Here is a 22,842-nt window from a genome sequence, read left to right as displayed (position 1 = left end):
TCTACACGACGTGAATCCAAATGTAATTAGAAATATCGAACACCAGGCGAAAAACCCAAATAAATAAAATGAAGGACCACAATTTGATAAGATTGGCATATATTTTGGACCACAATATGTAGTATGAGCTGTTGATCATTAGAGAAAATGATTCAGAAGGCCTCTTCAATTTAGTATGGGCTATTCTTTGTTGCTTCATCTTTCAATAATGGGCTGTAAAAAGAATGGATAGCCAGCCAGTGTAAATAAACCCTTCACAAATAAGGCCCATTACACCCTAACATTCCTAAAAGTTCCAATCTTTTCGCTTCATTTGGTGATTCGAACGTACAATTTTAGAGTTAAAAAATGAGAGGTAGTTACCCTCCGAGCAACTCCTTGAAGTCATTCCGTAATTGGGGTGAATGAAGAGTATACTAAATATACAAAGAATATACACTAGTATATATAATATGTATTTTTTAGAGGTCATTCCAATCTAGTTTAGAGTCTCAAAATAATTTTACAATTTCTTTGTAGGATTTAAGCTATCTAAAGTAAAATCCTTCTAGAATAATAGATAGTAATTCACTCTGTCTCAATTTCAAATAAGTTGGGATCGATTATACAAATTCTTACTTTCATTTTTAAAATAAAAGGATTTTACTGTATAGTGTATAGCATATCACTAACATAATAGCCAATAAAAATATTTTTTTTAATATTTAAACATATTTTAAATTAATCTTCTTGTTCATCATGAAGATCGATTGCCAATGACAACAATAGTTTCAATGGACTTTCTCTGTCTTTGATTTGGTATAAAATGTAATTATTTTTTTTTAAAAAAATTGTGATTTAAAATGAGTCATATATATCTGCATGAATATAACCATCTTATTAAAAACACGATAAATATTTTAAAATTAAATTATCATTAAATATAGATATATGTCATTTTCTTTAAACGGAGAGAAATGATACATTTTACTATAGGTGTCAATTTGATGCAAGCATTAGTTGTGTAGCCTTAATTAACTTCATTCTAACTTTTAACTTTCGTATATCTCCTTCACCTACCTATTATGTAGCCTTAATTAAGTTCATTCTAACATTTGTTTTGACACTCTAGAGTAGCCAATTACTAAATTATTGGTGTATTTACCATCATATTCGAAAGTATTTTGAAGATGAGTTATACACGTATTAAGTCTTGTATATCATATTTAATAATCAATTAAAATATAACTTATTTATGTATATACGCATACATATATAATACATAAATTCTCTCATAATTAATTCATATATTATTAATACATACATAACTCCAACTAGTTATCAAACGACCATTCATCAGCCAAAAAAAAAAAGAAAAAAAAAGAAGAAGAGGGTGTAAAATGTAAATGGTGTAGGGGGACACTATTATAGCTAGGGGTTGCAAATTTAATTTGGACGAGTTAATAACCAACTCATTTCAACTCATATAAAACGAGGGGTTAAAAGTAAAAAATTAAATACAAATATAAAATATTCTCTAAATTAGATCAATTTTATATGTTTAAATTACTGGACTAAAGAATTTTTTTGATATATTTAACATATTAACTTTTATGATAAATTAAAATTAGACAAACAAATTAAAACGACAGAGATATTTGTTTCTATTCATGCCATTTTTGGTTATAATTGATCATGCATATCACAACTCACAAGCATGCTAACGGTTGTTTATTTGTGACAAAGATGGGTCACGGGGGCGGTTATTGAATGCATCATCTTCTATCTACATTTTGCACCACTCAATGGCATGACTCATGTTTCTTCTGGTTTCGTATTCGATGTTCGATATTTATTTTTAAATTAATTAATTTAAATTTGTGTAAAAAGATCATCTTAGAGGTGAACAATTAATTTAGACTCACGTAGGAAAATCGGATATAGTATTTATTATGTATTCAATGATTCTAGTAGTTTTGGTTGTATTTACGTAGAAAATAAATTGAAGTATATACATATAGTTATTAATTTAAATTTCAGTAATTTTTTTTTAAAAAAATAGAATTCAAAACTCATAAATTTTAAATTTTGACTTCTTCTATTAGAGGATAAACGATTAAATCAGATCGCACCGAATAGTTCCACCTTGAGGATGTAAAATACTTCTCGCTAAAGATAATTTCATTTCGAAGACTTAAAAATTTGTGATTTTTAAGTATTTATTATAGTCACGCATAAAATTAAGTTGAAACGTAAGATATCCGGATCCACATTAAAATCTTGTATTAATTAGTCTGATACTAAATAATATACTTTTTAATCACTGTGGTTTAATTGAGTTCTCCTTATCACATGTAAACTTTGTATGAAGAATTTATTCGATAATGTCATAAATAGCAATTATACTAAAAGGAAAATAAATAAATTGATATCTCAGTAAGGTACTGTTTGGTTGACATGAAAAAAAAGGAAGTGTATAAAATTGGAAAAACAAAAAATCTCCTTTTGTATGTCTCACTGCAAAAAAGTTTTGGAAAAAATTGTAAAATGTTACACTATAGTTTTCCATATTAAGTCCAGCAATAGATGGAATCTTTGAAAGAAAAAAAATATATTCGAAAAAAAAAAACTCTATATAATTTAAGATCAGTATACATAGTTATAGCGTGACATAATAATTCTTCATCTTTAATGAGATATCTATATTTTAGATCTTAAATATAAAAAAAAAAAAAATTAAAAAATACTCCTCCTTTAATGGACCTTATGCAACATAAATTCAAATTAATTAAATGTCTGATACGAAATTAAAATATGATATCATTTCTCTCCGCTTATTAATAATGGATTAAGACTACTTCCAATAAAAATTATATGGAGGAGATAGTGTTGAACTAACAAATTAGACATAAATTAACTAATTCATTCGATGTTTAATTAAATACAACGAACCAAATTAATTTGAATTAGCCAAACAAATTGGTTCAGTTACACCAAATTCTCATATTGGTTATTAAGTGGATGTCATAATTTCAAAATAATAATAATAATTATTATTTTTTGAATTTTTTTGTGGAGTTTGGAATCTAATTCTACCTTATCTGGAGAAATTCAATCCATTGATTTTTATGACTTTTTGATATTTTATACCAAAATCTTTTTGCCAAATTTTATAGCCTTTTTCTACATATTTTTTGTTTGGCAAAATTAGTTGTCAATTAATAGCATGTAAAAATGAAAAAGAATCGTATTATTATGTTCCTCATTAATCTATCGGCTAAATAAAAGCCTTCACTTTCACAATTATTTTTTGTTCTAAATATTTCAAATTATTACATTTGATTCTAAATGTATAATAATATAATTTAGATGTGAAAGGAATATATATATAGTCCATATAGCTAATTCATTTCCTAAGATTTAATTCTTATTTAATTACCCCCTAATTTTTCTATAAGTAGTCCCCCCCCTAATTATATTTATATTATTAATATATCAAGATAAATAACATACCTACCCCTAATCTCAATATAAATGACTTACTTTTTATTGGATCTTAGTGAAATTTAATTAGATACATATATGATATAACCTCAACCATTATTAGAAAAAAAAATAAAGAGAAGAACTTTGGATTCTTACAATTTCAACCTCTAATTTATATATTTAGTAATTCTTTATTATTCACGTGAATTTTCTTACTAGAAATTTAATGCGAACAATATGTTACATTTAATTTATTATATATATTATATTTTTCCTTTTGGTACTAAAAATGAGTCTTCACGTATTTGACTAAGTCCAAAGCACAAAAAAGGCAAAAAGAAGTGTAATTGCGACGTTCCAAAAAGCAAACAATCAAACACGACTTTATGACCAAATGAGACAAACTAATAGTTAGAGATAAACGATAAATTTAGAATTTAAATTTTAATGTTTAATGCACATAATGAATTTATATATATTATTTAATGTGAGTTTATAAATTTTTACATATAAATTTATGTTTTACATGAAAAATATTAAATTTATCTTGATTGAAATTTCTTTATTTTTAATCAAATAACTTACATTATTTTTTTTTTAACCAGGGGACTTATTAGCAAAAACATTTTCTTATTATCTTTTTGGTTAGTCTATCTGTCATAAAATATGAATTAGTTAAGTTATTTTCATAGTATACCTAGCTAGTTCACGCGATTTAACATAGTTATTCTCTTTAAGTTAATGCGTTCTAATTAATCGAGTCAATCAAAAATTAAATACCTTTTAAATCATTATGTAAATGAGATCAATGGAGAGTATGGTGTGGGAGTGGTACGATCAAGAGGTAGAAACTGAACACGTTTTGATGAATAGTAAAAAAATAATGAATTTGAAATATTATTTATAGTACTTGTTTCTCGGGTTTTGATTAGAAAAGTCAAATTTTTTAAATAATATTTAATCAATCAAAAGTAAAAATATATTTCTAAAAAAGTGTTTTCGGTACCAAACACATCCTTAAAGAATCGTTAAATACAAGAGATGAAATAAATGAAATTATTTTATATTACTTTGTAGTAATATGAGACAAAATAATCTCAAAATTAATTAACACCTTAAATTAACATAAAATAAAAATTAATACCAAATATTTTTTTGAGATTACTATTCTTATCTCACTTACCAAACGAAGACCCGAAATTTTTTTATGTCCCATTTAGAACAACTCAGCATATAAATTTGTATTTCATTTATATACACTTTGATCTTTCACTCTCAAGACTACTTCTCTTCTCAATATCTTCCTCAAATCTTAGGCTTCCAAAAAAGAAATACTAAAAAAAACCAGTTCTTGATTTAACAGATGCTTAGGATTTAGTGGTCTCTTCACTTTCTCCTATGAAAAATTAAGATTACTATATTTGTGTTCTCTTTTTCTTTACTTGTATACATGGGAAAATCATGAGTCCCAAGAAAATCTTTTTGCTCAAAGCCACTTTAATAAAAATGTTTTTGAGTCAATTTATGTGCAGAACAATGACTTGGTTTTTCACTTCTATTTGGGGTTTCTTGTGTTGGTTTGTTTCCAAGATTTGCTTTTTCTTAGAGAACAGGTATGATTATATGAATCTTTTTTTGTTTTGAAGTTTTAGGTTTTTATTTGCTTTAAGTTTGTATCTTTTTTTATTTTTGTAGGAGGGTGGTTGATGGAAATGATGAAATGGACTGTAAAAATCAGAAAAGATTAGATTTTGATGAGAAGGGTGTGGAAAAAGAGAGTTCTTTTTTGGTTCAGAGTAAGTATGAGTATATATCTGGTAAAGATTCTTTTGGTTTTATAGAGAAATCAGAAGCTAAAAGTTTTTTAGTTGAAGAAATGTTTGTGAATTTTAATGAAGGAGAAGGGGTTGTAGAAAAAGAGATTGATAAGAATTCTGATGATAAATTGTTTTATTTCTCTTTTTTCAAAAATGGAAGTGTTTATCAAGAAAAATCAGAGCTTTTTGATGAAAAAAATGCTAATGATCAAGAAAAGTTGGAATTTTTAGATGAAAAGGTAGATAATCTTTGTTTTGAAGAGATTTTGAGGAAAAATGATGAAGTTTTTAGTGATATTGAAACACAGGATTCAGAAGATATGTGTTATGAAATTCAATTGCTTCCTGAGAATGAGTCTTTAATTCGAAATTCGATTCAAGGGTCTGAGGGTCTTAGAGATGAATTATGTTCTAATAGGCATCTTAATGGATTCTTGAAGAGTGATCAGTTTATGGATAGTGATAGAGAAGAAAATGATGATGATAAGGGGTTTATTGAATTGGAAACTTCTTTGCATAATTTAAGTTTTTCTATTGGTAAAGGTGATTTTGCTGCTAAAAATGTTGATGGAGTTGAAGTAACAGATGTGAAGTGTGAGGAAGTGAAGTTAATAGATGATTTTCAAGAATCTGTAGACGATAATTCAAGTCGAAAATCATGGGATATAGATGATTTTGCTTCTCAAAATGTTGACAGAGTAGAGGAAACAGATGTGAATTGTGAGGAAATGAAATTAGTGGATGATATTCAAGAATCACCAGATCATAATTCGAGTCGAAACTCATTGGATATGGATGGTTTTGCTTCTCAAAATATTGACGGAGTTGAAGAAACAGATGGGAATTGTGAAGAGATGAAGTTAATGGATGATTTTCAAGAATCTCCAAATCATAATTCGAGTCGAAAATCATGGGATACAGATGGTTTTGCTTCTCAAAATGTTGACAGAGTTGAGGAAACAGATGTGAACTATGAGGAAATGGATGATTTTCAAGAATCACCAGATCATAATTCGAGTAGAAAATTATGGGATACTGATTCAGATTCGGATGATGATGATGACATCTTGTTAGAACATCAGAATTTAGTCAGGCAAATGAAAATGGAAATGAAAAATTCAAGAATCACAGGTCTGCCTACTATATCAGAAGATTATGAATCTCCTAAAGTAGTAGAAGATATGAAGCCATTGAAAATTGATGAAAAAATTGGATACAAATATTGTATCGAAGAAATTCAGAAATTTTACAAGAGCTATGCTGAAAAAATGAAAAAATTGGATATCTTGAATTACCAGACATTGAATGCTATCAGTAAGTCTCTAAAACCATCACTATATTCGATTATCATCGATTATCTTTGCCATGTTTTCTATAGTTTCTGTTTTGATATGCTTTACCTTGAGTCGAGTGTCTATCGAAAACAATCTCTTTACCTAGTCTACGTATACGTTATCCTCCTTCCATCTTTAATTGTTTACATTTTGGTTTGGTGTATAATAGTTATGTATCTTGTGTTCTGTCCATTTCAATACTATTAAAAAATCTTGTAATGTCATTTTCAGCTAACACAATAAATAAATTCATTCTGAACCACCAAATTTATGTATTGAAGATTGAACTTAATATCATATATGCTTATTGTCTTGTCTACACTAAGTACTACTAATTTATAATATTTTTGACCATTTGATCCTTTGAAAAGACCAGTGTGACATAATCACCACTTCTTGAAAGTAGCCATTATCAAATGCCTAAAGGGGTGCTTTTGTTGTCCCTTTTCCAATTATGTCATGCAATTATCAATGGCTTTTAATGCCACTCAACAGACTTTTTTTGGTCCTTCCACTAGGTTCCAATTTTCTTGGCCTAATCAAATTGCTGTTTTAGGAACAATAGCATAACCCCACAACCACTTTCATCTTGGACTTTATATGGAAGAAAAACTTACACAAAATTATGAATTGTCAAATGGAATAAAATACAACTACTTTTCCATCCGTAGTAAAATGGTCGAATATGCCCTTGAACTTTGCTAATGGTCTAAGTTTGTCCTTTAGTTGTTGTTGTTAGTCTATACACTACAACAATAGCGATGATATTTTAATGTCGCAAAAGCATTTAGCGGTTATTGAGTTAATGTCATTGCATCCAGAGTCGCTTTAGTCTTTAGCGGCATTTATATAAAGTTTTGGTTATAAATACTCATATTTATCATTGCCTCTAAATAACTGAGGGCGAAATTGTTCTATTTCGCATAGTCTAGGGGTGATTTCATTGACTTCAAATTAGGTTCTTGAAATGTTCTTTATGAGTAGTAGACTGGTGATTCTGATGTTTTACTCTTTAATATAGGTTTTCTTCAGCTTAAGGATTCCGAAGAGTTTATGTCGAGCAAAAAAACGTCAATGTCGATAGCCAAAGCCTTTGCTTTACCAAGCTTCTTGGCAAACAAACAAAGGAAGATCTTTGCTGATCCTGCACAAAAATCCATTAGTGAAATGAATAGAGACTTGGAAATAGTATATGTTGGGCAAATTTGCCTATCATGGGAAATTCTCTATTGGCAATATGGTAAAGCTAAGGACTTGCTTGAACATGATCCACATGAGTATCACACATATAACCAAGTTGCCGGAGAATATCAGCAATTTCAAGTACTTTTACAAAGATTTGTCGAGGATGAGCCATTTCAAGGACCACGAGTCCAAAATTATGTCAGGAAGAGGTGCATTCTCCGTAGCTTTCTTCAAGTCCCGAGCATTAGAGGTATGCATTTTTTCGTTGAGTTGTTAAAATACCTCGACTCGTAGTAACGAGAGGAATACTTTGACTGTCTAGCAGATGATCGTTTTAAGGGAAAGAAGGGCGGACGAGAAGAGGAAAAAGATGTCATTTCCATAGTGAAATTGGGCGAAGTTATTAAGGAGACGATGCAAGTTTTCTGGGAGTTTCTTCGTGCTGATAAACGTGAAGCTAATTTGGCCTTAAAGGGTGTTCAAGGAATTCAAATGGACAATGCAGAAATCGAGCTTTTTATGAATATCAAATTAGACCTTCAAAAGGTTAGTCCTAATCTTTACTCATAGATACGCCACACGCCTTTCACTACTTGAAGAAAAACAAAACATAGCAACATTTTGTAGCTACAACAACAACATGTTGACGAAGTTCATAGCCAATTCCAGTTCTTTTGGTTTCTAAACTTTGTGAATCACTTGATATTCTCTATATGCAGAAGGAGAGGAAGTTGAAAGATGTACAAAGAAGTGGCAATTGCATAGTGAAGAAGTTCCAAAAACAACAAGAACGTCGATTGAGTCCTTCATTATTCGCGTCACTCGTGGAGCTAAAGTTGGTATCAAGAGTGCTAAGTTTACCAAGATTAAGGAGAGATCATTTGGTTTGGTGCCAGAGGAAACTAAGCAATATCAATGTTGCAGGGAGAAAAGTTAGCATGGAACAATCTTTTTCACTTTTTCCATGCTGAAGTATTAGTGATTAGTATATGTTTAGTTTTTCATAATGTTAGTGAAGATCTTCTAGGACTATAGTTCTAAGCTACGTTGCTCGGACTCTTCAAAAATGTCAACGGATGCGTGTCAGATTCTTCAAAAGTAGTGTATTTTTTGGAGAACCTGACACGGGTGCGATATCAAAAGTGAAAGAGTCCGCACAACTTAGGTTCTAGGCTATTTTAGTACCCCCTCCCCCCCCCCCCCCCCAAAAAAAAAAAAAAAACTTACACCTTTGCTTCCCCTTGAAAAAGATACCTAGAGGAGGAGAAAATGTAGCCTGATTTTGGAAAGGCAAATTTAGAATAATGGTTAATCATGTTTTTGAATAGTAGTAAAATAGATTTATAAAGTGGTTGACTTGAAAAGTATCAAATGTTAGGTATTTGAAATTGATTTTATAAATGATAGTTGTATGTTTGAATAAATGTGTTTAAACTGATAATAAATAGTTAGAGATCGCAGAAGATAAGACGTAACAAGTTCGAATAAATCAAAAAAAGATAATCAAGTTACGTCTTTTAAACACTTTTAATATTTGTTAAACACTTCAAAACGAATAAAAAGATATTTGAATAAAACACTCGATACCTAAATCGCCAATAAAATATCTTCATATGTAAATATTAATTTTCCCCCTCAATCATCAGTATGAAATTGAATTTGGGAGTCATTAGTATCACAATTCACAAGCCAACAAGTTTATATATTTTGACTAATTTGCATGAAGAAATCAAACCAACGACAAAATCATAAGCTAAGCTTTAGTCACATATAATCTCCACTTGATGATATCATATATTTTGAAATATAAATACTTTACGGAAACATGACAACTAAAATAGAATCATAAAAATAATATTTATTATTAATATAGTCTATCTTTTTAAATCATTTTTGTTTTGGAATTTTCGTTCCTTCTAATATATTTTAGAGAATTGTTTCTTCTTTTTTTTTTCAATAAAGAAACGGTGGATTGATGAGGAAGAACTCTAAGCCCCCAAACTTCACGATGAAGGAAGACCGTCCACTTTTTGGAGCACCACAAAAATTTCTTCATTATATATCGATCGCGATGATTTAATCATTAATATTTATATAAAAAGAATAATTAAATATATTTAAAAAATTAAGTGAATTAGATACATGTTACATCTTGCTAAAAAAAAGAATACACTTATACTGTAAAATAAGTAAGAGTTCGAGATAATCATAAATAAATATGAAACCAAACTTTAACTCAAGGACTTTATATATCAAATGGTATAAACGTAATTATTTAATTTATTATCAAATTATCAATTAACTCGTTAAAAAACATCAAAAAGTTATGAACCAATAATTCAATAATAAAGAAAATAATCAAAATTGTTAGAGAAATCGCTAACCAATAAATTATTAATAGATTAATAACTTTTTTCGATCTAAATATATCAATTTCGATACAATTTGATAATTTAATCGAAGGAATTAAGTGTGTTATTTCGATATAAATTTTTTACTTTCAATTATTATAAAATTTAGATGTTTTGAACCTTTGTGCATGAGATAAAATTAAACCAACTTCAAAATATATAAAAATCAGATGTAAAAGAAATAAAATAAGGGGAAAGGTCAAGTGAATATTACTTATTAAAATATTTGGGTCATAGGATATTCTTGTCATCTTGACATTTAAAATTATTTATAAAATATATATGAAACAGATATTTATTCATTAATTATTTAATTATTCTCACCTACTTAAAAGAGTAGAGTTTTGCTCACATTTAAAGGCTAGCTCCTACTTTGGATTTTGTCATTTTATAAAAAGCTTTACATATTAAATTTATCAAATATTTTTACTATCTTCTAACTATATTCAGTAAATTTTATATTTAAATTATTTTATACATATGCTTATACCTTATGAGTAATACACATATTAGGAAAAATTACCGAAATACACATATTATGTTTCCCTTATTTTTCATATCCCCTTCTATTTTTAAAATCTCTTGATTTTTTAATGTATCCGATCTGTATATTATTTATCTGAGGTAGTTTTTAATGTATCCGAACTACATATTATGTATCATATTTATGTTATAATGTATCCGAGATACTATTTAATGTATTCGAGCTACATATTATGCATACGATTTAATGTAATTATAAACGAAAGAGGGATAGATTGTAATTTTATATTAAAACTATTTGATTTTCTGAAATTTATCCTAAAATAAGTCAATTCGAACACGCTCTAAATTGCGGAAGTCCATTTGCACGTTGGGTTAGAGTGAGTATTCTCAGCCCAAGCCCAATTTCACCTCAATCACAATAGGTCTACTTAAAAGCCCACAAGTATTAATGGGCTTATTAGTTTAAGAGGCAATTTCTATGATCCAATATCAGCCGTAGGATCTAGGGCTTTTTTCCCCTTATATAAACACTACATATATTTTCCCTTTCATTTAGCCTCTTCTTCTTCAGCCTCCAAAAAACCAGAGAGTAGAGTAACAGAGCCGCCGTCAAAAATGGTGCAACGGCTTACTTACCGTAAACGGCATAGCTATGCAACCAAGTCGAACCAACATAGGGTTGTGAAAACCCCAGGTATGGTGTTATTATTTGTTGCATTTCTTGTTTTTTATCTGTGGGATTAGTTGAGGTGCGTGAAAGATGAGGAAATTGAAAAAAGATGTTTTTTTTTGTTTAAGGGATTTGGGTGTTTGGATATTGAAGAAAGTTTGTGCTTTTTTGTGTTTGGGTGTTTGAAAAATTGAATTTTGAACAGGTGGAAAGCTGATTTACCAGACTACGAAGAAGAGGGCTAATGGACCTAAGTGCCCTGTAACTGGAAAGAGAATTCAAGGGGTATGTTTTTTATGCTGTTTTATTTTGTGTTCATACTGTTTTTAATGAATGTCATTGGTAGATATTGATTGGTCTGTATGCAAGTACTGTTATTTCTGGAATGTGTTTGTGTCTGATGATAGAATTGTGCTCAAATAGAAATCATGTTATCTATTATGTGTATTAGATTTATCTTGGATGTGCTGATTCTAAACCATCCTGGAACTGAGTTTTTATCAGAAAGAGCCTCTCTACTGACCAATGTAAGGGGTAAGGTTTGCGTAAAAACTGCGCTCCCTCGACCCCACTTTTAGGTTTGGGATTTCACTTGTTGCGTTGTTGTTGTGTTGATCCTGTGCCATAGTTTGCTAACAAGTACTAATATTCGTTAGTTTGGAGTGGATTATTATGAGGTATGATAACTGTATATTAGATATTGGAAGGAATGGACCTGTAGAGGGAGTAATGATTATAGAAGACTGATTAAACCTGGCTTATTTGGGGTTGACTTATAGTTGATTGATCCATCTATTTGTGTTCTAATTGATTTATTATTTAATAGAGAATAAATTAAAGACTGAGTTTTCAGCTCTCTGGAAATGTATGGTAGTGATAATATCTCATAACTTTGCTGTGGAATTCAGGATAGTATTGAGTATTGTGACTTACCTGGATAACAGTATGTGTTTTGAATATCAATCCAAAGGGAACATTTTTCTTGTACTATTTTCAGCATCTTTGGGTAAAAAAATCCAATGATAGGTTGTGTTGGGAGGAAGTGATTCATAGTTGATGCGGAAGATGATTTGCATTAGGAATTGCCAAACTATTTCGTGTCATGTTTGACTTTACTTCTTTGCAATCTCATATTAACCTTTCCTGTGCCTGTAATTTAATTTGTAAGTTCTTTGGGCTTATTCATCCGCTATTCCCCCAACAATAGCATGTAATTTGCTGATAGGTTATCTTTGTGACTCCTGATAACATGATGTAACTATATGACATCTTAATTAACATGCAGTTTTTCTATATAGAGAAATGGATGAAGTTATCCCTCTATTGTGCAAAATATACTCATTTTACTTTATCCTTTATGTTTTGGTGCCATCATACCCTTGCCGTTGAGCTCTAGCATAGACCGAGTGCATTCCACCTTTGAAATTACTTTGGTATAAAGGTTGAAATTTTCACCTCTATACTTGCTATTGTTTTTAAAATACCCTCTATTATACTTCAAGTTGGAACCTATTAGGCTGCAAATCAGAGACAATTTGCTTGCAACAAGTGTATGATAACCTCATCAAGCTGGGCCTGATTATCAATGTTATACAAAAAAGTGTACGAGTCCAAGTATAACAAAGGGTAAAGCTTTTAGGATATTTCTCGTAATAACATCATTGTGTTTTAGGTCAACTTCCCTTTATTAAATGTATTATGCCTAAATGCATCTCAATTTTTTTTATGTACTTCTAGAATATCATCAGTGTAACATTTTCTAATGGTTTGAGGCAGATTACTTCCTCATCAACTAACAGATGTTCTCTGTAGCTATCGGTGCATCTCAAAAATAAATTTCATGTACCTAGAATATTATCGGTGTAACATTTTCTAATGGTTTGGGGCAGATTACTTCCTCATCACGTAACGCATGTTCTCTGTAGTTATCAGCAATTTATATTTAAAACATGAATGCAGATGCCTACTGCTTTTGATTATATAGTTGTTTTAGGAGTCATCATTTCAATGGCTTAAAGACTTCTCTTTTTGCAGATTCCACACTTGAGACCTGCTGAGTACAAGAGATCCAGGTTGTCTAGGAACAGGAGGACTGTGAACCGTGCTTATGGTGGTGTGTTGTCAGGCAGTGCTGTACGTGAAAGGTATATTTTAGGTGCACTAGAGTGTTCTCAAACCGTTAAAACAAAATTAGTGTTCTTCCAACTCACTAGATGTTGTCTTGTACAGGATCATCAGAGCCTTTTTGGTTGAAGAACAAAAGATTGTTAAGAAGGTTTTGAAGATCCAGAAAGCCAAGGAAAAGCTAGCATCCAAGGGCTAAGCCTTGAATCCTCGATGATGTCGTGAGAGGAGTTTCTGATACTCTGCAGGCTACTAGGAAATCATGACTGTATTTTGATTTTTGGTCTTGAGATTTGTATGTTGCTGGTTTTTCGTTTAAATACGATATTGGAGGTCTTTCTTCAGTTTGTCGAAATATCCGTTCTCCTAGGTATCTCTCTTTTCTTGTTCTGAATATTTAAACTTGTTATGGATATTTGCACTTCAATTCAATTAGGCTATTCGTTCCAGTTTTGAATCTCAAGTCAGTATACATGAATCTGTTTGTTTTGATACATTTTCAATCTGTATGAATCAATGTTTTACATCTGTTAATACTGTGGTTTTCTAGTCAGTATCAGCAGGAAGCAACTTTTAGCAAACCAGAGTGCAATATCTGGTTTCTAATAATAGAGTTACGAAGGTATTAGTTATTCAAGAATATAGGGGATTTATATATATATATATTAGTAGTGATTTCAAGTTCGGATTTTATCACACCCAAGTATACAAATATACACTGAATAAGAATAGGTAAATAAGATATAGTTTAGTCTAAGTTGCTTGTACTTTCTAAAAGTTGGTGCACCTGAGTACAAATGTCTCCAATGATATTTTTGGAGCGATCGAGCAACATGGTAATTAATTTTCCGGTTATAATAGTTTTATTTATAATTTAACTCTGGCTTTTTAAGGCTTTATACTTCGCAACTATAATTTTTTTGTTATCGTAAGTTTACTCACTTCAGGAACAACTTTGATATGACTTGACAAAATCGTTTATAAATATGTCTCACTTAAAGGCCAATTAAATGAAGTTACATGATCAAATGACGTGGCAACCCGATCTAGACAATGGCAAATCAAATTAAGTTCGGCCCAACATTACCTGTGATGGGCTTGGTCCTTTATCGGGACGTACTAAGGCCCACTACTTGTGACTCCAATACCTCATGACTCAATTCATAAATTAAAGTTAAAAAAATCACATAAATAACTTAACTTATGGATACAACAATTTGATATGATGATGAATGACATTCAAGTCCAATTCTTTATTTTTTTAAAAAAACTTATTTTCTCTTCATATCGCATTGAAGCTCGACTATATCTGGATTGTTCGTTGCAAGAGGACCCATTTTGGAGGCAGCTATCCTAACAAAATCGTTTGTATGCACATAGTTCAAATTCGAGTCCTCTAATTAAGAGTAAAGGAATCCCAACCATCCCACAAATATCCACGTTGATTAAGCCCAAGTTGTTTGTTCACAAGTCAATCTCTAAGGATAAATCCATAGATCTTGAGTCAAAGTTAAGCTAACTGTTTGAAATGGAGTTCTAAAACTTATTCGCATCGGGTGGTTATACCTAATATAATGAATCGACAAAAGTAAAGTTATGGCTCTTGAAGAAGAAGGAAGCTGAAAGGAACCGGTCCAACGAAGCTGACTGACGTGTTTACAACAGTGCTGTAAACACGCTAGTCAGCTTCGTTGAATCTGTTCCTTTGACATGTTCCGATTCCCAGCTTCTTTGAAGTATGTACTCAACATTATTATTATCAATACAATTCTTGATTTCTCTAATTCTAGATGTGAGATTTCTACGGTGACTACGTATAATAGAGTAGAGAGATTTGGCTTAATATTGATATATTTATGTCACTATTTTTATAAGAAAATCATTAAAAACAATATAGAAAAATCTGTAAATGGAATCAAATCTTTACATGATCATTTTCTCAAACCGACACCAATCTTGGTGCTTGCCAAATAAAATAAATAAAATTGAAACTTATAAAAATAATAATAATGTGCATTTAATTAATGACTAAGAGTATATAGTAAGGATACATCTATATATAGACTATATGATATAGTAATATCAGCTTGCTTGTAAAACTAGCAATGAATCACAATATACTTTTTTTATTAGAGTTAAAATATGTCATGTCATAGCAATATATTAGTGACAAACAAGAAAAAGTGAAAGAAAACAAAAGAACAATAAAGACGAACAAAATGAAAGGCTCTATAAAGCACATGAAACAATATTGACTCATATATATTAGTGTCTCAAAATGAGCCGCTTGAATTGAATTCGAACAGATTAAAATGAGTTGTCTTAATAAATAAGCAAGTCTTTTTAAGTTGAAATGAGTTTAATTTCGGCTATATATATCAGCCAAACTTTTAGATAAATTGAAATGGATTGAGTTAAAATGACGCTAAACTAATAAATAAACGAGTCAATAACAAATAGGACATATCATGTTTTCATTTTGTAATTTTATAAAACATGAAAAATTCATGTTCTTGGATATAATAATCTAGGCCAAAACCTTTAGAGGAAATTAAATGATTTGATTAGTCATGAATCAATTGAAAAACCTACATTAGAGAGTTTTTACAACACTAATCCAAATCTAAAACTAATTCCAAACAAAAAAGTACACAAAAACAAAAATCCAAAAGAAAGAAAACAAAAAAGGCTAACTTGTTGAAACTAAAAAACACAACATGACTAAAAATTAGTAGTAGGTCATGTTACTTTTCAAGTGTAACATTTGTTAGTAGAATAACTTGTAGACATTTCACTACTAGGACAAGGTGATGAAGAATCCCAAAGCAAATTTGTCTTCCATGCATCAGCAGCCATATTCAATGGAAAATTATTCATCAACCCAATATTATTAGACCTAACAACATTTCCCCATTGTAATTCATCCATATGTTCCATGTTGTTGATTATAACATTATTAGCTTCCTTCAATGTTGTTGTAGTTGTATCATCATGAACACCACCACCACCACCACCTTCTATATTCTCCGGTAACGCGATGGAATAATCTCCAAATATAGAAGATGACATGTTTAGAAGCAAAGAAGAAGCATCAATATTGTTCATATTGTCAACACATGATGAAGAAAATGTGTAACTTGTGATAGGGTCATTATTGTGGTTTGACATTGAGTTAAGGGTTTTGTAAAGAGGAAGATCTAATGTGGTGAAGGTACTAGACATATTATTGTTGGATGAGTTTTGTAATAAGTCATTAAATTGGATAGGTGAAGTAGTACTAGTTGTTTTGTGTATAAATGATGACATTTCATTTGAATTATTAGTAAAATGGCTACTTGTTAGAAAATCATGAGATGTAGTGTTATTTTGAGGTAATACTTGTGGTGGTGATACCCAAGAATGAGAAAGAGCTCTATGTGCATTGGAGTTTGCTTTCTTGAAAATCCTGCATATTGCCCATGAGTCCTAAAATATTCAACCAAAAATAAAATAAAATTACATTAATAAAAACTTCAACTTCTATACACTAATAACAATAATTAAATAATATATAAAAATTATATTATCAAGTCAACTAAAAAATAATTATGGGAAGTTCCACAAAATAAGATTATTAACTTAAAAAATAAGATTGATTATGTAAATAACAAGTTCATTACTTAATGTAAATAAATTAATTTTACTGTCACGATATATAAGTTAAATCCATTAATTAGAAAAGAGTATATCATAGAGTTTAATTAAGTAAGAGCAATATACATCATCAGTGTAACACTATCAGATCATTTTCACCTGTTATAACAGATAACATATCTTATTTTCAAGATCTTTACCATTAAATTTTTATTTTTTTTAAGGACTAGATAGTGTTAAAAGATTACACTAACAATATATAAAACTTAATCTCTTTATAACAAAAGAAACTATTTATCGAAAACAACCTCTCTCTACCTCCTGAGAGGTACATTTGCATACATCCCACTTTCTCCAGATCTCACTCATGAGACTATATCTATTAAATATGTGTTACGTATTACAACATGTTAAAATACATTGATAATATAAAAAAAATGATTGGTTTAGAGAAACTTACATTAGGAGGTATATGTTTGTCCAAGAATCTTTTTGGTGCAGTTGAGTCAGTAATAGAAGGCAATCTAAACTCATGCATCATCCAATCAGTTTTAATCCCTTTTGCAGCTCTTCCTTTGTAGAAAACAAGTGATTTTTTCAATCCAATACATTTGGATCCTTCAGATGAATAAATTGGCCTATCAGTACCTGTTGCTTTCCAAAAACCAGCTCCAGTTACTCTATTTGGTCTTGCACTATTTCTATATTTTCTATCCCTTGGACAATAAAAATACCATTCTTTTTCTCCCACTGCTGCCAACTCTGCTAAGAAAAAAACAACAAAAGAGTTGTTACCTATGTTTCATCTTATAAGGACATAACTTTAAAAAAAAATTATTTGTAAATAAACACTATTGTCAATATATACAAGCTAAACTTAGGTAAAAAAATAATTACAAAAGGTACTCACTCCTTGAAAAGTCAAACATATTATCTGTTATAACATGTTAAATTATACTGATCGTGTATATATGAGTTAAATCCAAAAAAAAAACAAAGTAGTAAAAACCCAATGAAGTCTTGATGCAAAAGCTATAACATTTTATAAACAAGCTTAGTATTATTATTTTGTTTGAAAGTTATGATGGGGTGGTTGAGTCCATCCACCTTTAAGTAGAGTTTGAGCCCTAAATATGAAAAAAAGAAATATGCAATGGACCTTGAAACACGCGATCGAGATATAGTCAGACTCTAATACGAGTACTGGACACTGGATGGAAAACAAAACAAAGAAGAAGCATGAAGATGGATATATGATATGTAGTCTTACTTGGTAGATCCCATGGATCATATTTATAGATATCAAGTTGCTTGATAAGTTCAATAGATATTGGTTTTTGTTGAACTTTCCTTCTTAGATAAAACCCTACTAACTCTTCATCAGTTGGATGAAACCTAAACCCTGGAAGCATCACTTCATCCATATTTTTCTCTTTATCATTTCTTTCTTCCATTAAAAACCCTAAAAGATCAATAGAACAAACCCTAATACCTACCTACCTTACACAACCTCTTTTTACTAAACAAAAACAAAACTTGTTTAAGTAAAACTTATAACTATTGATGAAACCCTAATATTGTTGTTGTTGTTGAAGAAGAAAAGTTTATAAGTTGAAGAGAGAAAATGTGTTTAAGTTTGTGAATTAAGAAAGTGGATTATATGGTTCCTAAAGAGGGGTCTTCCTCCTAAAGATCAGCCGACTTTTCTGCTGACTTTAATAGCTCTATCTCTACTTGTTTGCCCCTTCTTTGGCAAGTACCAATTTTGGCTTTATCTTTGGTTAAGCAAATTATTATTGTTTTGTGTGTATCACGTATACTGACAGTGTAAATAATTTTATATGTCCTACGTGATGTTGATCACTAGAACTCTTACTTTATAGATGAGAGTTCGATTTTCTACATGTAATCTCTCTCTATTTTCCCTACCCCTATTCTCATTTTTTTCCCGAAAAACTAGAAAAAGATTATATTTGACTTATGTGCATAGATATTGTAAAATCTCCTGGCAGTATCGGAGTTTGTTTTATTGAGGAACAAGTTGTTTTGAGATTAGTTATCATAGGTTACAATTTCGATATAAGTTATTTTTCGATTTTATCTTAATCAAACATGGAATAAGTTAAACTCCTCTTAAAACAAATACGTGGATTAATTAGTTATTCCTTATTTCTCGTACCAAAGAAGCCCTGAATGTATCGTAATCATTGTACATAGTATGTAGTGGTGGAGCCATTTGTAATTTTTTTGTCGAAAAATTATACTGCATAAATAGGATATAATTTTTTTTGTGTGTGTATATATGAATTTCGAATCCCCTTAACACACAAGAAGAATAGGTTCAACTCCGATGCATGGCTTTATTATTTTATTAAAATTTCTGGATTCGTCACTGATTTCAACGGAGATCAAACTTATGTTTTCCTCATATTGCTAATCTTGTTTTTTTAATGGACAATTAATACTTTTAGTTATTTCTTTTAGGTGAAACTAAAGGGAAAAAAAAGGGGGAAATAATGTCAATTAGAATTAATCACCTACCAAATGAACTACTATAAGTTAAAGAAAAATAATGAATTCCCAGCAATGACACTTATTTCTCACTTCAATGTCTTGTTGTACCAATTTGTATTTTGTTTATTCCAAATTTAAGAATCTCAAGAAACTCACTAAATTGATCCTTATAGGGATATGATATTATTAAATGTTTGTTTCATGACTATACAATAAATTGATCTTTAATATGTCAAGATATATAAATAATTAATGTGTGTATATCAAGACAAATTAAACTTCCAAGTAGTTATATATATTTTATCAATTTGCTAATTTGAATAACTATTTTGAAAACAACTAGAGTCACAGACCAAAGGCACATTTCCCAATACAAAAGCACAAAATTATATTCAACATGTAAAATTCCCTATGTGAATAGCCTCAGACTTATTTTTTAAAATATATAATTTTAGAAAACTATATAGTTATCTCAGGATCCAAAAAATCTATTTCCTTCTATTCCATTCTTTCACAGCTTCTATTCCACTGACTTGTCAGATTAAATACAGTTTCTGCTAAAGTAAGTAATTGACTATATATTATACTAAAAGATACTCTTCCAGCTAAGGTAATTAAGGGATGATTATTATCTTAATTATGAAAATTTGAGGGGTATTTTAGGGATAACATGTCCTAAAATTAAAATTAGTGTTAAACTTATACCCTACTTGACCATATTGAGGTCCACAAATAAATTAAAAAGAATTTTTAGTTACAAAGATTTTGACTTTCTTGTCATAACATTTTTCAAGCCCTAAGGCCTAAGACAATCTCAAATTAAATGAGTAGCTAAAGTTTCATAGTATATAGTTTGAAGATAATAATTATTAGTAACTATAATTTCCTTATTTATCACACATTACTTAGTCGTATCAGTTTGCTGATAACATGTATTTATTCTGCAGCTTTCATATATATCAAACATAAAAATCATATTTATATATAAATATGTTATAACTATAGTTTGCATAACTGCATTTCATAGCAAATTTTATGTTTGCTATGACGTTTTTGATTTATATAATTCGCTACAAACATCCAATTTTATACAAATTGTCCAATTTTGTATAAATTCATTTATACATTGTAATTTATATTATAAGATCTGTATTTGTATAATTTTAAGTGTATAGAATGAAAATATATGTATTTGTATTTGTATTTGTATATACATTTTTCTCTCGGTTTATACAAACACAAACACATCTTATACATTTCATACCGAAATGTATAAAATGACTAATTGTATACTGAATCAGATGGCAAAAGGGGATCTTTGTTGCGAATTACAATTAAAATAAACAATAGCTATAACATTTAATTTTAATTAATAGTTTGCTATTTCATACAATTTTTCCTATTATTTAGTATGCTTGTATTATGACTTATATTTATTCATTCGCGAAATTTGAATTGATGTTATATTATTAATTTATTTTAAATTGTATTTAATTTAATCTAAGTATTTCATTTTAATTGTTATATTTGGTTATTTGTTATGTACAAGATTTTCACTAATTTAAGTTTCTACTATTTGATGCACATAGTCTATTGAAATTATGTGATATTTCTCAATGTAATATACTCATCATCATCTATACACACTAGAAAAAAACTGTGAAATATATGGGGATTTTCCTAGGGATTGTATGGAACTTCGTAGGAAATTTATTTTCCTGCAAACTTTCATCCTAATTCACTTGAAAATCCAGTGTAATTCACAGTTTTCTTATAGTGACATAACAAACTGAAGTTATAACTCATGATAGGAAATAAATTTGATTTATGAATGTAATTAAATATGCAATATTTACTTATAAAAGCATTTGGTTGTTGTGAAAACATAATATACTTTTAAATAATGTCAAATTAGAATCAACTAATTTTTTTTTGAAGTTCTCTTATAAGTGTAATATACTCATAAACCTAGGAGAAAAATTATAAAAAAACAAAAGCGAGATTTCTTACACGTAAAAATAAAGATCTCTAATGATCTCTTACATATATAAAAATAAAATTTTGTCGTAAAAAAACATAAAAGTTAAAATAAAAATGTAAATGGGTACAAAATTTAAAATATTGTGCCCTATAAAATGAAGAAAAAAAGTTGTTAAAATTAGTAGTAGTAAAGGTGTACGAATCCCAAACTGCTCTGTTACCTAAATACCCACTCCACTTTCATTTTTCTCTAAATTAGGAGACAAAAATAATTAGAAAAACTAAAAGAAAAGGGAAAAAAAGAAGAAAAATAAAAATTATTATCATATATTTATTATAATTTTGGCTCGAAATTGTCTTTTCTTTTTGTACTTGCTTTCAAATATAATGGAGAAATTTAAGGAATAATTTTGGCTCGAAATTGTCTTTTCTTTTTGTACTTGATTTTTAGAAGTTATTTTATCTCAAAATATTTTTGAAATAAATTACTACTTTAATATTGATATAATCGTTTTTACTCTTCAAAATATTTTTTTTTTGAAAAACTTGGCCTAAAAGACTTATTATTGCTTGTTGAAGTGTTAATTACATCAAATTGATGTAATTTATGGTAGTTAAATAATTTAATAAAATAAATACATTAAATAACTATTATTAAGTAACGTTATCGTATATTTATACGTACATCACATATATTCGTTTGATTTGATATAAATAAATATTTATCATAGTAGAGTTTACCTGTCCCTTTTTACTCTTCTTGATTTTTGGTTGTCACATGCATGATCATTTATGTTAAAGGTTTGTGTTTACCATACAGTAATTATTAATTACCTTGATTTTTGGTAGCTAAAAATTCAACTACCTAAGTTTAAAGTTAATATATTTAATTAAGACCGCACGAGTCAATTTCCTTCGATTTTCTGACTTTATTGAAAACCAAGTCATGGATTTCCTCAATTTTTCTTGCTAATTGAAAAGCAATTATGTAACTCTACCTATAATAATAATGATGTGACTATTTGAAAGTTTGAAATTTTTTGCCAAATTAGTATGTATTAACCCTTGCTAGTTAGGATTTTTCAATTTTAACGATAGGAGTAAGATTAGCATATAAACTGTTAAATGAATTTTGAACAAAAATAAGTTAAAAAAAAAATTATTGTCAAAGCCGTATAAGGAGTTTTGGTACACCATCACTCCGAGACGTTGTTCGATCAAAT

General features: G+C 29.2%; 3 protein-coding genes across 3 annotated transcripts; 2 read left to right on the top strand and 1 right to left on the bottom strand.

Moving 5' to 3' along the window:
• Positions 1-4,718: 4,718 nt before the first annotated feature.
• On the top strand, positions 4,719-9,165 carry LOC107020822. Its single transcript, XM_015221332.2, has 5 exons — positions 4,719-5,078; positions 5,161-6,596; positions 7,638-8,051; positions 8,127-8,347; positions 8,521-9,165. Exons 1-5 carry the CDS (start codon positions 4,927-4,929, stop codon positions 8,770-8,772), a joined length of 2,475 nt encoding a protein of 824 aa, XP_015076818.1. The 5' UTR covers positions 4,719-4,926; the 3' UTR covers positions 8,773-9,165.
• Positions 9,166-11,233: 2,068 nt separating this feature from the next.
• On the top strand, positions 11,234-13,955 carry LOC107020871 (60S ribosomal protein L34-like). Its single transcript, XM_015221396.2, has 4 exons — positions 11,234-11,392; positions 11,574-11,653; positions 13,403-13,512; positions 13,598-13,955. Exons 1-4 carry the CDS (start codon positions 11,314-11,316, stop codon positions 13,689-13,691), a joined length of 363 nt encoding a protein of 120 aa, XP_015076882.1. The 5' UTR covers positions 11,234-11,313; the 3' UTR covers positions 13,692-13,955.
• Positions 13,956-16,204: 2,249 nt separating this feature from the next.
• Positions 16,205-18,579, bottom strand: LOC107020072 (putative NAC domain-containing protein 94). Its single transcript, XM_015220401.2, has 3 exons — positions 18,396-18,579; positions 17,586-17,890; positions 16,205-16,957 (listed from the first exon to the last, which is right to left on the bottom strand). Exons 1-3 carry the CDS (start codon positions 18,577-18,579, stop codon positions 16,244-16,246), a joined length of 1,203 nt encoding a protein of 400 aa, XP_015075887.1. The 3' UTR covers positions 16,205-16,243.
• Between the last annotated feature and the right edge of the window lie 4,263 nt (positions 18,580-22,842).

Source organism: Solanum pennellii, chromosome 5 (genome assembly GCF_001406875.1).
Source record: "Solanum pennellii chromosome 5, SPENNV200".
NCBI lineage: Eukaryota > Viridiplantae > Streptophyta > Magnoliopsida > Solanales > Solanaceae > Solanum > Solanum pennellii.
The sequence above is the reverse complement of the archived record's forward strand: the minus strand, read 5'-3'. Positions and strand labels throughout refer to the sequence as shown.